Source organism: Ursus americanus, chromosome 5 (assembly GCF_024610735.1).
Source record: "Ursus americanus isolate L20-20 chromosome 5, mUrsAme1.1.p, whole genome shotgun sequence".
NCBI lineage: Eukaryota > Metazoa > Chordata > Mammalia > Carnivora > Ursidae > Ursus > Ursus americanus.
Window position 1 is genome coordinate 80,246,247 of NC_142131.1, and position 13,170 is coordinate 80,259,416.

Here is a 13,170-nt window from a genome sequence, read left to right on the forward strand (position 1 = left end):
ACGGTTTCACTCATATGTGGAATATAAGAAATAGTGCAGAGGATCATAGGGGAAGGGAGGGAAAACTGAATGCGAAGAAAGCAGGGAGGGAGTCAAACCATGAGAGACTCCTGACTCTGGGAAACAAGTTGAGTGTTGCAGAAAGGGAGGTGGGTGGATGGATGAGGTAACAGGGTGATGGACATTGACTAGGACATGTGATGTGATGAGCCCGGGGTGTTATGAGCCCTGGGTGTTATACACAACTATGAATCATTGAACACTACATCAGAAACTAATAATGTAATATATGTTGGCTAATTGAATTTAAATAAATAAAACAAAAACAAAAAACAAGAAAATGGTATTCCTATGAACATCAAAGATAATAGGAGTGCTCATTCTCCAATATCACCAAGCACAAACTAAGTATTAGGTATTAGCATTAAAGGTGCTGAGAGTGCAAGAGAAAACAAAGCAGATGGAAATCCCACCCCATGGAGCTTGCAGAAAAGGAGCTACAAGATTTGTCCACATAACAATTTAAAAAAACATTTTCATGAGAAAAAAATTCTCTCAAATTGAATGTTAAATAATAACCTTGGGTTGTGTAACAGTAATTTGAAAAAAAAAGATTGACATCTTTATATATGAATTATATATATGTCATAAACTGTTAGGAAAAATACCAAAATGTTAATGATTCACATGATCAAAGGCTTTGAACAAAGTGAACAAAAGTGAAACACTTCAGAACCTGCTCTCTGCCTTAACTTGCATGTGATTTATTGATATGTGGCTTTCAGAAAGAATCTGCAGGTGAAGCCTCATATGCCTGGGTCATAAAAGGCGAGAGCAAAAATGGTAGATGAGGGAGGACAGTGGAAATGGGGCAAAGCCTTCTGCAAACCACACTATCCCCAGGATGCCCCACCTGAGTCTGGCTCTGCTGTCTGCATGCTCTCAGATCTTGTATCTGGCCCAAAGGGTCCTCCACCCATGAGATTCCCCATGCTAACCATTTTATCCAGATGAGGAAGACATTTATCTGCATCCTGGATGGTGAAGTTGACACTGTCCCCTCCTGGGTCAGCTCTGGTCTCCCCCAGAGGCTGTCTGAGCCCACCAATGCCTGCATCTCATCCTGGCCCCTGGACATCCTTGGCTCATGGACAGTAACTCTCCCTGGTTTCCCTCTTGACTCCCTTATTACAGAGAGGCTCATTGGGCTTCATGGGCCCCAGGTAAGGCCCAGTGATCCTCCCACCTGTGGGAGATGGGTAGAATTTCTGACTTAGAGGTCCTGTGTGCACATGCTTTCCAAAGGTCCTGTCCGTGGAACATGGCATCTGAAAGAATGAATTCGGCTGGTCCAATTGGATCCTTGCCTTTCTTTTTTCACAGAATGCACCAAGCTTTGTCAACCATGTGCAATACTTGGGATAGGTGAGCATTCTCCTTATCTCTAGAGGACCTCATCACATGTTCCTTATTCTTTTTCTCTCTCATCTTCCCTCTTTGAAGATAAGGTCTGTGCCCATTCACTGTTGCCTAACCATGTAGGCACACAGTAGGTATTCAACAAATGATGACAACAATGGCAGCAACTCTTGGTGATAGCTTCCTTGAGCTAGGAACTGTTTGCTCTAAGTGCTGTATACATGTTAATTCATGCAATACCTCACAACCACTCCATGAGATTACTCCTATCTTACCCTTATTTTATAACTGAGGAAACTGAGCTAGAGACATTGAGTCACCAGATGGGGTCACACAGCAGATCAAGGATGAAAACCCTGGTGGTCTGGACCTGGAAGCCTTTAGGTCAGGAAGCAAGGTGGTCTCTGACTTTCTCAGTACAGTAGACTCAGGGAGTGCTTAAGGGTGAGTTACATTTGTGCTTGGGCCTCCCACTCCTACCCTGCTCATGACCAGCTTTGTTGCCAGGAAATGGGCATTATAACATCATAGCCAGCAGGCAGAGGTAGGGATCTTGAGGACAAACCCCTTGGCACCAAAAGCAACATAAGTGACAAAACACCCTTGATGACTCCAGAAATTATGAAGTCAGACAAGCCCTAGGTGGCAGTCCCAGAACTCTGTCTGTCCACTCTTTGGCTGAAATGTTGACTGTGTGGAAACTTTCACCTCATCTCTTGGTGGTGCCAACTGATCCACAAGGCTGGCCTCCTCTCTAAGCCTTTAATGCATTCACTTTAGTGTTTTTTTACCAAAATAGCAGACGGCACCTTGGAGGTCCCTGAAACCTGAAAAAGGAGAAGCCAGAGAATAAAGAATGAGAGTGAAGGTAGTAAAAGGTGAGGAAGGGCAGGCCAGTGAGGAGTTCATTCAGGGCCTGAGCTTGTGTTTACATCTCATTTGACAATGACAATGGCCTCCTGTGTATGGGGTCCCACCTGGTGTCATTTGCCCAGTGGCTGCCACCAAGTGACTGAATGATAAGCCCTGAGGGCAGTGCTCATTTGTCCTTCACCATGCCCCCACCATACTGCTTGACCAAATACAGTGGTTAGGGAGGGAAGTAGACCTGGGCTCAGGGGTAATTCTCCAGAGGGTTACCCACTGCAGCAAATAAGCCTCTGAGATACCACATACTAAAACAGAACCAAGAGAGAAGATGAGGAGACACACAGTGTCCTAAACTATCTGGTTACACCCATTGTTCACAAGTAGTTCGGAGCACCTAGAAGCCAGGAGCACGTATAGGATGTTTGTTTGTCCTAAATTTGCTCCTCCTTAAACAATGCCCACTCATTCTGCCTGTACCTTCTGTTGTCAGAAGCCCCATCCCTCTGTCTCTACCTGTCCAGGGCATTTCTGGCCCAATCTCAAAGCTCTAAAGGGACTGGGTACTAGCCCCTGGCTGAACACAAAGGATGGTGCCGGGCCCAGAGGAAGATAGAAGGTCTTCCCATCTTGGTCAGCTGCTCTGACAGGACTGGTCCGCATTGCTCTGTTCCTTCTTCCACCAAATTTCAGCCCTCTATTAAGGTCCATGTCCATAGGAATGAGTCATGGTCTCAGACTTGTAAGGGAAGCCAGGTTCTCACTATGAATTCTTCATGATCATTGGCACTTCACCCAGTCATCGCGGGGCTTCCTGGCATATCAGATGCTTCCTAGGATGGGGCACAGCACTCCCCTCAATTTGATTCAACCCACCAAAGACTCATGGATCAGGTGTCAGGTTCCTCTGACCAGAGGAAGTCTCATAAGAGGAACAGAACTCCATCCCAGGAAGAGACTTCTTGGAGTTCACCCAAGCTTCCCATTTAGCCTAAGCCTCTCTCAGGACATGGGGCAAGACCACAGCATGTCTAGAGAAAGGGGCTGCCACCATCTCCTGGCTGGCCTTGTGAGAGGCTGCCCTAATAGCCCATATCCAAATGGTCTGTGTGTGAAGTCTGATCCCTGGACAGTCTGATCCCTGGACAGTCCAGTGGCCTAGTCAGAAAGCAAATGCTCCATAGGAAATGTTACCTAAACTTTGAAAGTAAAGACATGAACAAGGAGATTCTAGTTGGTGCTGGTGTCAGGAGCTGTTTTCAGAGTACAGGCAGACTCATGTTGCTCTCACATAAAACAAACCAAGAAGTATGGTCAGATCTTATCCCTACTTTACAGAGGCAGAATGGACAGCTAGAGAGGCAGGTGAGTGGTTCCCAGGTGTGTGTACTTAGCCACAGGCCTCTCTATTTCCCCTCCCATTGTCCCCCTGGGAATGTCAGGGAGAAAAAAGAGTGGGTCTCTCTCAGAACTATGCCCAGAAGTTGGGCTGATGGGATGGGGATAATTCCTCATGACATGGTTTTTATTTTGGACATAGTACAGAATGTTATTTCTGGTTACAAGAATAAGCCACACTGATCCAAAACAGTGGGATCTCTGCAAGGGGTTCTGTGGGGAAAATTCTGAAGGTGAGGGGTGGGTGGGGGCACAACTCAAAACAGTGAACACCTCAGACACTCCCATGCCTTAGGTATTCCCACTATTTCTCTTTTTCCCCAGGAATGGTGGCCTCTGGATGGGCCTCTGGCAGCCTCCCCACAGTAACCAGAGCCCTGAAGGGTGTACTGAGAACTGTCGTGAGAAGCAGAAGTTGGCACAGAGTTGGGCAGTCCCAGGCCCTATGTAATATTCTCTTCTCCATGGAGTTGAGTGATGGGTTCACAGCTCTCCATCAGTGAAGACAAAACTGGCTCATTTTACCTGACTATCCTTTCTTTCCTGAGCCTGGCTTGTGCTTCAAGCTCCAGACCATACTGTGAGTCAGGTGGGGTGGACGACTAGGGTCAGTAGATGACAACAGACAGTTGGATTTAGCCAGAGAACATCTTGACCAAGTTCACACTGTAAGTTTGGGCTCCTGGCCTCATACCTCTACCAGAAACCATCTTTATCTCTAGCCACCTTAGCTGGTCAGGAGTTCATGGGTACGTAGTACTCAGAGAAAGGGAAAGGTTTAATGGGCTGAGAACTATAAAATGTATAGCCTTGGGTCACATGGACATGGAGACAGAGCTCTGTTTGGGAGGGAGATAGTGCTTTTGCTATATCCGGAAGTGGGGTGGCAACCCTAGGTCCCATGACATGCAACCCAGGAAGGTTGGTGGAGTGCTTCTCATAAAAAAAAAAAATCAAACCTCATAAAATTACAATTATTTTGACTAGTTTAAAAAACTCTTCTAACGTATGGAATAGTAACAGGTGTGATTCACCAGGCTCCTGCAGGAGGCTGATAAGAACATAATCTGGAAGTAGTTGATGAGGGCAAAGAATACTTTCTGTCTGCAGATGTCACATGATAGGAAAGGAAGGGTTTCTAAAGGTTGGTGGTTTTGCTGTGGTTTGCGGATTCTATTTATGGAAAGAAAGGCTACATTTCAGTTACAAGATAGGGAAAGAAAAATGTAATCTTTCTTCCTATCCCAAGCATGAGAGGACCGTGTGTTGCACTGCCCAGATCCAGAGTCTAAACCTCTGGGGGCTTTTGTGTGTCTTGTCACCTGTCAGATATCTCCTGGTGAGATGACAGAAGGAAAAGCAAGGCACCCAGTTATCTTATGATTTAGATCCCAGACATCTATATCCATATTGGCATATACACAGCATTTAAACAAGGTCCACTGCCTCTTGTTCTGCCAGAAGCAAACAGCTGCCCATTTTTGCTTACATGTTTCTGATGTGGACAGGAGCAAAGTCCACCATGCTTACGCTGTGAGGAGCATTTCACACTCTCCTTAAAACTTCACTTCCACCCTGCAAAACAGGCATCACTATTTCCCTGCAGAGAGTGGGAAACCGAGCCTCTGAATAGTGGAAACTTTTGCCCAGGTTCACACAGCACTTAACCACAGAGTTGGGAAATGCCTTACTCCAAAACCTGCTGTTATTGTGTTAAGCTAGACTCTCTGTGCAAAATAGCTTTTTCCCTTTCTTTAAAGAAAGCAACATACAACATTTTTATCTGTCATTTTGAGGTTGTGACATAGGCTCAGCAGGAGGTTACTTATGGAAAGTGAGACCTGGAATTCAAAGTGTGAAATTAGGTTTTGTCATTTCCTGGAAGGAAGGAAAAGGTGGGTGACCTCCAACCACTCCCTAGTCTTTAAATAGTGATCTTGCAGGCTTTTCCTCAGGCTCCTGGGAGGATAAATTTTAAGGTAGGTGGGGTCTGGGGCAGGGAAGTTGGATTTCCTTCCTAAATTAGCAAAATTCAGATGGGCTTTTGGAAGGGAGCATTGATCAGAGGTTAGAAAGAATGCCAGGATCCGTCTAGCAAATCCTGACTCTGTCATTTTGTTAGAGAACCAACGTGTCATGGATATGGCTCTTTGTGATAAGGTGACTTTGGAATCCAATAAATCAGGGTTCTTGGCTAAGGGGCTATTTGCCTGAGAGTTTGGCAGGCTCAGAACTTTCTAGCACATGGAGAGCCACGTTCTGTTCCCCAGAATAGTGACTTCTGCATCTTGGCCAAATCATTCTATTTCAGCTTTGGAAGGAGCTCCAACACCTCCCATATCCATGTGGAAAAGAAAACCTCTATGTGAATTCTTCCTAGGGAAGGAAGGCCTTTCTGCCTAGGCCCTTTAATGACAGTGGTAGCATCTTTTTCATCTTAACATTCCCCAAAAGAGGCATATCTGCCATAAAACTAGGGTTTGACAAACTCTGCCTTGCCAAATGAATGAGTGGATAAATTAATGGGCAACCCTGTCCAGGACTTGGGTTGTTAGACAAGAGATTTGGCCCCATAGCCCTGACTCTTCTCCTCTCACTTAAGGCTTCTGCAGAGCCACCATGCCTCCATCTTCAGCCCTAAAGAGTCTTCTTACCTCCTGGGTCCTCACAGTCTTGGTTTCCAGCATTGTAGGTAAGAATGAACAAATGGCCTCTTTCCCCTCCAGATTGGAAGAATAAGGTAGACAGTACAGAAGAGAAATGCCTACTTGGGAGAGACTTCAAGAGCAGGGCTGAACTCTGCAGGGTTGGGGGCCCTGATTAAGCATCTGGGGCAGTGGGCAGCTGAAAGGGATTGAGTCTGAATACTGAGTGGGGCCTGATGTGGCCATCACGGAGGGACTATGGACTGAGTGGGCCCATTCAGCCCTACAGGGAATGGGTTTCATGGTATCTTGACTCTCAGGAATGTTTGGCTATTGGAAGCATCAACTATGATTCTTGATGGTTTTCATTCCTGAATTACATTTTTAAAAATGTTTTAAAAGATTTTATTTATTTATTTATTTGAGAGAGAGAGAGAGAAAGAACAAGCAGGAGGAGTAGCAGACAGAAAAAGAGGGGGAAGCAGACTCCCTGCTGAGCAGGGAGCCCGATGTGGGGCTCTGTCCCAGGAACCTGGGATCATGACCTGAGCCGAAGGCAGAGGTTTAACTGACCGAGCCACCCAGGTTCCCCCTTTTTAAACAATTTTTATTTCCTTTTCATAGAGAGTTACAAATGTACAAGCTGTTCTCTTTATGGATGTAGTGCCGACATGCAAAGAACTTGTGAAACCTCTAAAAGCTGCTTTGTATCTAAACAAGAATTAAGGACATCAGGTATGCTGTGCAAGGCCCCTCCCCAGGCTGCTGGTTATGCAGGACAGACAGAAAAGATGCTTAGAGGGAGGTTGCTATTTAGCAACTTGACGGAGTTCCTCACTTTCCTGTGCATCTTCTTTTTACCTTTCTTTCTTATGTAGCATTCTACCCAGATGGGGCTGGGAGTATGGGGTGGTGGGAGGAGGCAGGGTGAGAGACACTGGGAAAAAGGCTGGGCAATCTCTGAAGTATGACACTCCCATTCTAAGTGGAAAGACTAGAGACAAGAGGATTTGAGGCACAGAATCCTTTAATACTGGCAGCCCACTTGGGCATCACTCCCTATGGTTCAAAAGGGAAATTCCTTCTGGGGTTTGGTTCTGTACAGGGATACTCTTACAACATGTTGAGGAGAAAGGTTGTTCTTCAAGCAAGTGTGTCCCAAGGACCTTCTCAGCAACACTGGGGAACGATCAAACATTTGGGTACAGCCACCAATGCTGCGAAGATGAGCTCTGTAACCAAGGGGACTTCCAAGGTGAGTGCCAACACATCTCTGCTCTCCCTGCCTCCCATCCTGTATCCCAATCCATTGCCTTAAGTCTCTGTCTTCTAAGTAACTTCCTGTGACCTCTCTATGCTTCTGAGCTGCCTATTGATTTTGCTCACTGAGTGTCTTTCCTTCCTGTGAAGGGATAGGCTCAAGCCCTTTTTTTACATGGAAGACTGAATGACAGCTGCATGGCTGGGATGGGTCCTCAGGATTTACTCTAAGTATGAGTCTTTAGGTTTAAATTATTTGCTTTCCCATTCCAGTTGAAAGCTTGTTTGTCCTTGCCTATTTGATTCCTCACTCTCTTAACAGTATTTTTTATTGAAGTATAATTAAAATACAGTTTATACTAGTTTCAGGTGTAGAATATAGTGAGTCAACAATTCTATACATTGCTCAATGCTCATCAAGTTAAGTGTATCCCTTCCACCTATTTCACACACCCCCCACTTACCCTCTGGCAACCACCAGTTTATTCTTTTTAAGAGTCTGGTTTTTTGTTTGTCTCTCTCTCTCTCTTTTAACCTCTGTTCATTTGTTTTATTTCTTAAATTCTACATATAAGTGAAATCATATATTTGTCTTTCTCTGACTGACTTATTACACTTAGCATTTACACTGTAGGTCCATCCATGTTGTTCCAAATGGCAAAATCTCATTCTTTTTTATGTCTGAGTAATACATATATCATGTTTTCTTTATCCATTCATCAATCCATGGACACTTGGGTTGTTTCCATATACTGGCTATTGTAAATAATAAATAAACATAGGGATGCATATATTTTTTTCAAATTAGTGTTTTCCATTTTCTTTGGGTAAATACCTAGTAATGAAATTACTGGATCATATGGAATTTCCATTTTAATTTTTTGAGGAACCTCCATACTGTTTTCCACAGTAGCTGTACCAATTTGCATTCCCACCAATAGTGCACAAAGTTTCCTTTTTCTATGCATCCTCACAAAGACTTGTTATTTCTTGTGTTTTTTATTTTAGCCATTCTGACAGGTATAAAGTGATATCTCATTATAGTTTTAATTTGAATTTTCCTCAAGATTAGTAAAGTTGAGCATCTTTTTTATGTGTCTGTTGGCCATCTATATATCTTTTTTTGGAAAAATGTCTATTCAGGCCTCCTGCCCATTTTTAATTGGATTATTTGTGGGGTTTTTTTTTTTTTTGGTATTGGGTTGTAGAAGTTCTTTATATACTTTGAATATTACCTTCTTATTTGATATATAATTTGCAAATATCTTCCCTCATTAAGTAGGTTGCCTTTTTATTTTGTTGATGGTTTTCTTTGCTATGCAAAAGCTTTTTATTTTGATGTAGTCCCAGTAGTTTATTTTTGCTTTTGCTTCCTTTGCTTAAGGAGACATATAAAGAAAAATGTGTCTGTAGCTGATGTGAAAGAAATTACTTCCAATGTTTGCTCATGAACTGGAAGAACCAATATTGTGAAAATGTTCATACTACCCAAAGCAATCTGCAGATATACAATCGCTGTGAAAACACAACAATATTTTCTTTACAGAACTAAAGCAAATAATACTAAAATTTGTACCACAAAAGACTTCAAGTAGCCAAAGCAATCTTGAAAAAGAATAAAGCTCAAAGTATCAGAATCCCAGATATCAAGATACAGCACAAAGCTACAATGATCAAAACAGTATGGTACTGGCACAAAAATAGACATGTAGATCAATGGGACAGAATAGAGAACCCAGAAATAAACCCACACTTATATGGTCAATTTAATCTACGACAAAGAAGACAACAATATACAATGGGGAAAAGGCAGGCTCCAAAAATATGTGCAGGGAAAACTGGGCAGTCATATGAAAGAATGAAACCAGACCATTTTTTTAAAATAATACACCAAAATGAACTAAAAATGTAATAAAGACTTAAATATGAAACCGGAACCATAAAATTCCCTAACAGTATTTTGCAAGAGTACAAATTATCTTCTGTTATCTGAGCATTTTTCTCCAGCCAAGGCAGAGAGGGTCAATTCATGAAAGGAGCAAATAAACCCAATTCCTATAAGATCTTTTGGCTATATCTTTCCACTTAATACCTACTTCCCCACACCCTCCATGCCACCCTAATTTTAAATAATTTTGATTTTGGGTGGAGGAATCCTGGAATAACCATGATCTTGGGTGGGGGATAATAATGCTCTGAGATCCTTTTATGCCTTACTCTTTAAGATGAAATTTTTCTTTCTTCATTCAGTGCCTCAGAAGTCCTCAGAACCCAATGGCATTAAGTGTCCTGCCTGCTACAATGTGTATGACATTTCCTGTGACCCAGTTCTTCTTGACTGCACTGGTACTGAGACAAAATGTGTGGAAGTTATTGGCATAGGTATGGATATTTCCACAGGGTTTTTGGTGTTCATTTTCTCAAAGGCTATAGCTGTGTTAGTTATCTTTACTGTGTAATCATTACTCCAAAACTTGGCAATTTAAAACAATGAACATTTATTATTTCATGGTGTCTGTGGGTCAGGAGTCTGGGAGTGGCTTAGCTGAGTGCTCTGGCTGAGTCTCGACATTTTCATCTAGCTGTCAGGAGGGCCTGTGGTCATTTGGGCAGAAGACCTGCTTCCAAGATCACCCATGTGATTGTCAGGACTGGTTCCTCTCTACATGGGTCTCTGTGTGGGCTGCCTGGATGTCCTCATGATGTATCAGCTAGCTGCCCCCACAGCAAGTGATGAGAGACTGTGGACTTTGAGAAACAAACTGAGGGCTTCAGAGGGGAGGGGGGTGGGGGAATGGGATAGGCTGGTGATGGGTAGTAAGTAGGGCATGTATTGCATGGTGCACTGGGTGTTATACGCAACTAATGAATCATCGAACTTTACATCAAAAACCAGGGATGTACTGTATGGTGACTAACATAATATAATAAAAAAACATTAAAAAAAGTGATGAGAGGGGAGAGGGAGAGAGAGAAAGAAAGAGAAAGGGAGAGAGAGAAAGAGAGGGAGAGAGAGAGAGAGAGAGGGATGAGAGATGGAGGGAGGAAGGAAGAACACTAACTGGCATTTCTCAGGGCAAGTGATGACAGAGAGAGGGAGAAGAGGAAAAGGGGAGAGGAATTAGTCCACAGTTTTAAAGTAATCGAATCACAGAAGTGACATTTCTTCACTTCTGCTGTATTCTGTTGGTTGCACAGATCAACTCTGATACAACATATGGGAGAAGACTACACAAGGGCATTAATACTAGGAGATGCCCTCCAAAGTATGGAGGGAGCCATCTGTCAGAAGAGGAGAGGAGAGGGGAGGAGAAGAGAACACAACTGCTTCCCATAGCAGAGTGTGAGATTGGGAACATGTCATATCATGATCTCCTGGAATGGGACCTTGGGTCATTGGCAACAAAGAAGGTGACACCTCAGTTCTGGTTTTCATCATCACTGCCATTATTACTATCACCGAAACCCCATGATTAAGCACTTAATTTTTCATGCTGTGATTCTAAAATCTGCAGAAGGATCTGCCATTTTCTTGAGGAGGAGAAAAGCATATGTTTTTAATAAGACATTCATGCATTATTCAGATATAAATTGGGAAATTAACCTAGTATTAGACTGTATAGCCAGAGAGGGCATTGTCAGTTTTCTGATCAATATGTAAAAGGTTACATGAAATTAGTGGTGTTATAGGAGCTTTTTAAATGGTGGGAGAGAGAACATGGTGAAAATGGAGGCAAGTTATGCTGTTTTTTTTTTGAGGAGATTTTGAGCGAGAGCCTGGGACTATCAGGTGAAGGGGCCCTTGCCTAGGTGAGCAGAAGTGAACAACAAAAATGGGATGTCATGAAGGATACAGGGGAGGGATGGGGCTGTTGAAAGTGGCAGTCTCTCTACTCCAACTTGTCATGGAAAGTACAGGCATGTAATGAGGTTCCATAGTGATAACTTCCACTAAACTCATAGCCTTGGGAAAAAGTGATCTTATCTCAAAGGGGATCTGCATTGCTTCTCTCTGGTTTCCCCAAAGAAACAAAAGTAAAGAAAACAACAGATACCACAGGGACTTTTTAGCTGATACACAAGTTCTGATCACAGGCTTTTTCCTCTCTTCCAGCTATCTCTCCCCTAGTCAGGATGCAGGGTTTCCAGCCTCAGCCATACATCTGAGACAGCAGGGGCCTTTTGTGGTCCCTCCTAAACTGAGTTATTGGGCCCAAAGGGAACTAAGTCTTGGTCCCTGGACAGAGATGGAGCTGTGGTTGTTGCTTCTTTCATAGAAGACAGAGGAGGATTCTGGGGGCACTCTGCACCCTTTTCTTCCCCTAGGGAGGTAGATAGGATAGGGTGTGGTTGAAAAGAGGAGACAAGATGAGAGAGACTAACTCTTGGATTTTTCTTTTGGCAGATAGCCCTATATTTATGATTTTTGGCATGGGTTGTGCTACCGAAACTGCCTGCGACTTGAAGAATGTAACTATATTGAATAGCATAAAAATCCTTACCTACTGTAGAGAACAAAGCAGTGGAGACCCCCACTGATGTCCATCACCTCATCAGTCCTGACTGGTACCTTCTTGCTCAAAGTCTTGCTTTGAAGTTTCCAACACTACCAAGCTCAGAATCCTACAAACCTGAAAAAATTGGAGTCCTCGGATGACTTCCCTCCCCCACATTCCTCCAGATTTTGCAGAATTAAATTGCTGATATTTCCTTAAGTATGTGTGTAATCATTTGTTAGGACTTCAGGTTAAAAAAAAATCTTATTCGTTCTCCTAATGGGTTCTTTCTTCACCCCAAGTAGGAAGTAAGGAAATCTGAGATAGCATCTCTAAGAATTGCTGTAATCGCAGTTTTGTCACTCAACCATATACTCAACACTCGCCCCAGAACATACCTCTTTCCTAACATTCTCAGTTTCCGCTGCTAATCCATAACTGCCCATTACCAAGGAGAGTGCTCTCAAATGAATAATATAGGCTCAGAAATTTCCTTTCCCACAGTTTTTAAAGTCCCAGGTATAATATAATCTCTCCTACCTGGGAAACATGACATTACTCAGGTTGGATGTGCCAGGGATGAAGGATACAGACAGAAGTGATCTGTGAAGTTCATTATAAATACCAAGGAAGAGGAAGGTGCATGTACTGGGAGTCCAGAGGGCTGTGTCCTCTCAAGTCAGGGACAGTCAACAGCCATTCTTCCCGTGATGCCAGTAAAGGAGCAGAAGGTCCAGGAAGAGCCCTTACAAGATCCAAACCATGATGTCCTTGTGGTGCTGAACACAACTGAGAGACCCTGTAGCCTGCTCAGATGGATCTCTTGATTTTCCAAATTCAGTTTCCTACAGGGTGCAGTAAGTTGCATAAAAGAAAAGAATGTCCCATATGTAGTGATCACCTTCTGGGAAGCAATCTGTTGTCTGTATCATGCTGGGGCCCAGGATTCTATAAGCCTGTCTGGGCCTGAAATCTACATAGACAGATTGTGGACTTATCTTCTCCTTGGGGCTCTGCCTCCATTTTCTCTTCCCTGGGCTTTTGAGGAGGCAGGGTGCAAGGTTTATCTGCCCAGGACTCACTGA

General features: G+C 43.4%; 1 protein-coding gene across 1 annotated transcript; it reads left to right on the forward strand.

Annotated features, from left to right (window-relative positions):
* Positions 1 to 5,797: 5,797 nt before the first annotated feature.
* On the forward strand, positions 5,798 to 12,304 carry LOC123780229 (protein RoBo-1-like). The gene is given in 7 exon segments (XM_087862419.1): positions 5,798 to 5,844; positions 6,287 to 6,376; positions 6,954 to 7,064; positions 7,435 to 7,584; positions 9,840 to 9,971; positions 11,995 to 12,116; positions 12,119 to 12,304. Coding segments are annotated over 6 exon segments (654 nt in total). The 5' UTR covers positions 5,798 to 5,844; positions 6,287 to 6,303; the 3' UTR covers positions 12,185 to 12,304.
* The last annotated feature ends 866 nt before the right edge of the window (positions 12,305 to 13,170 follow it).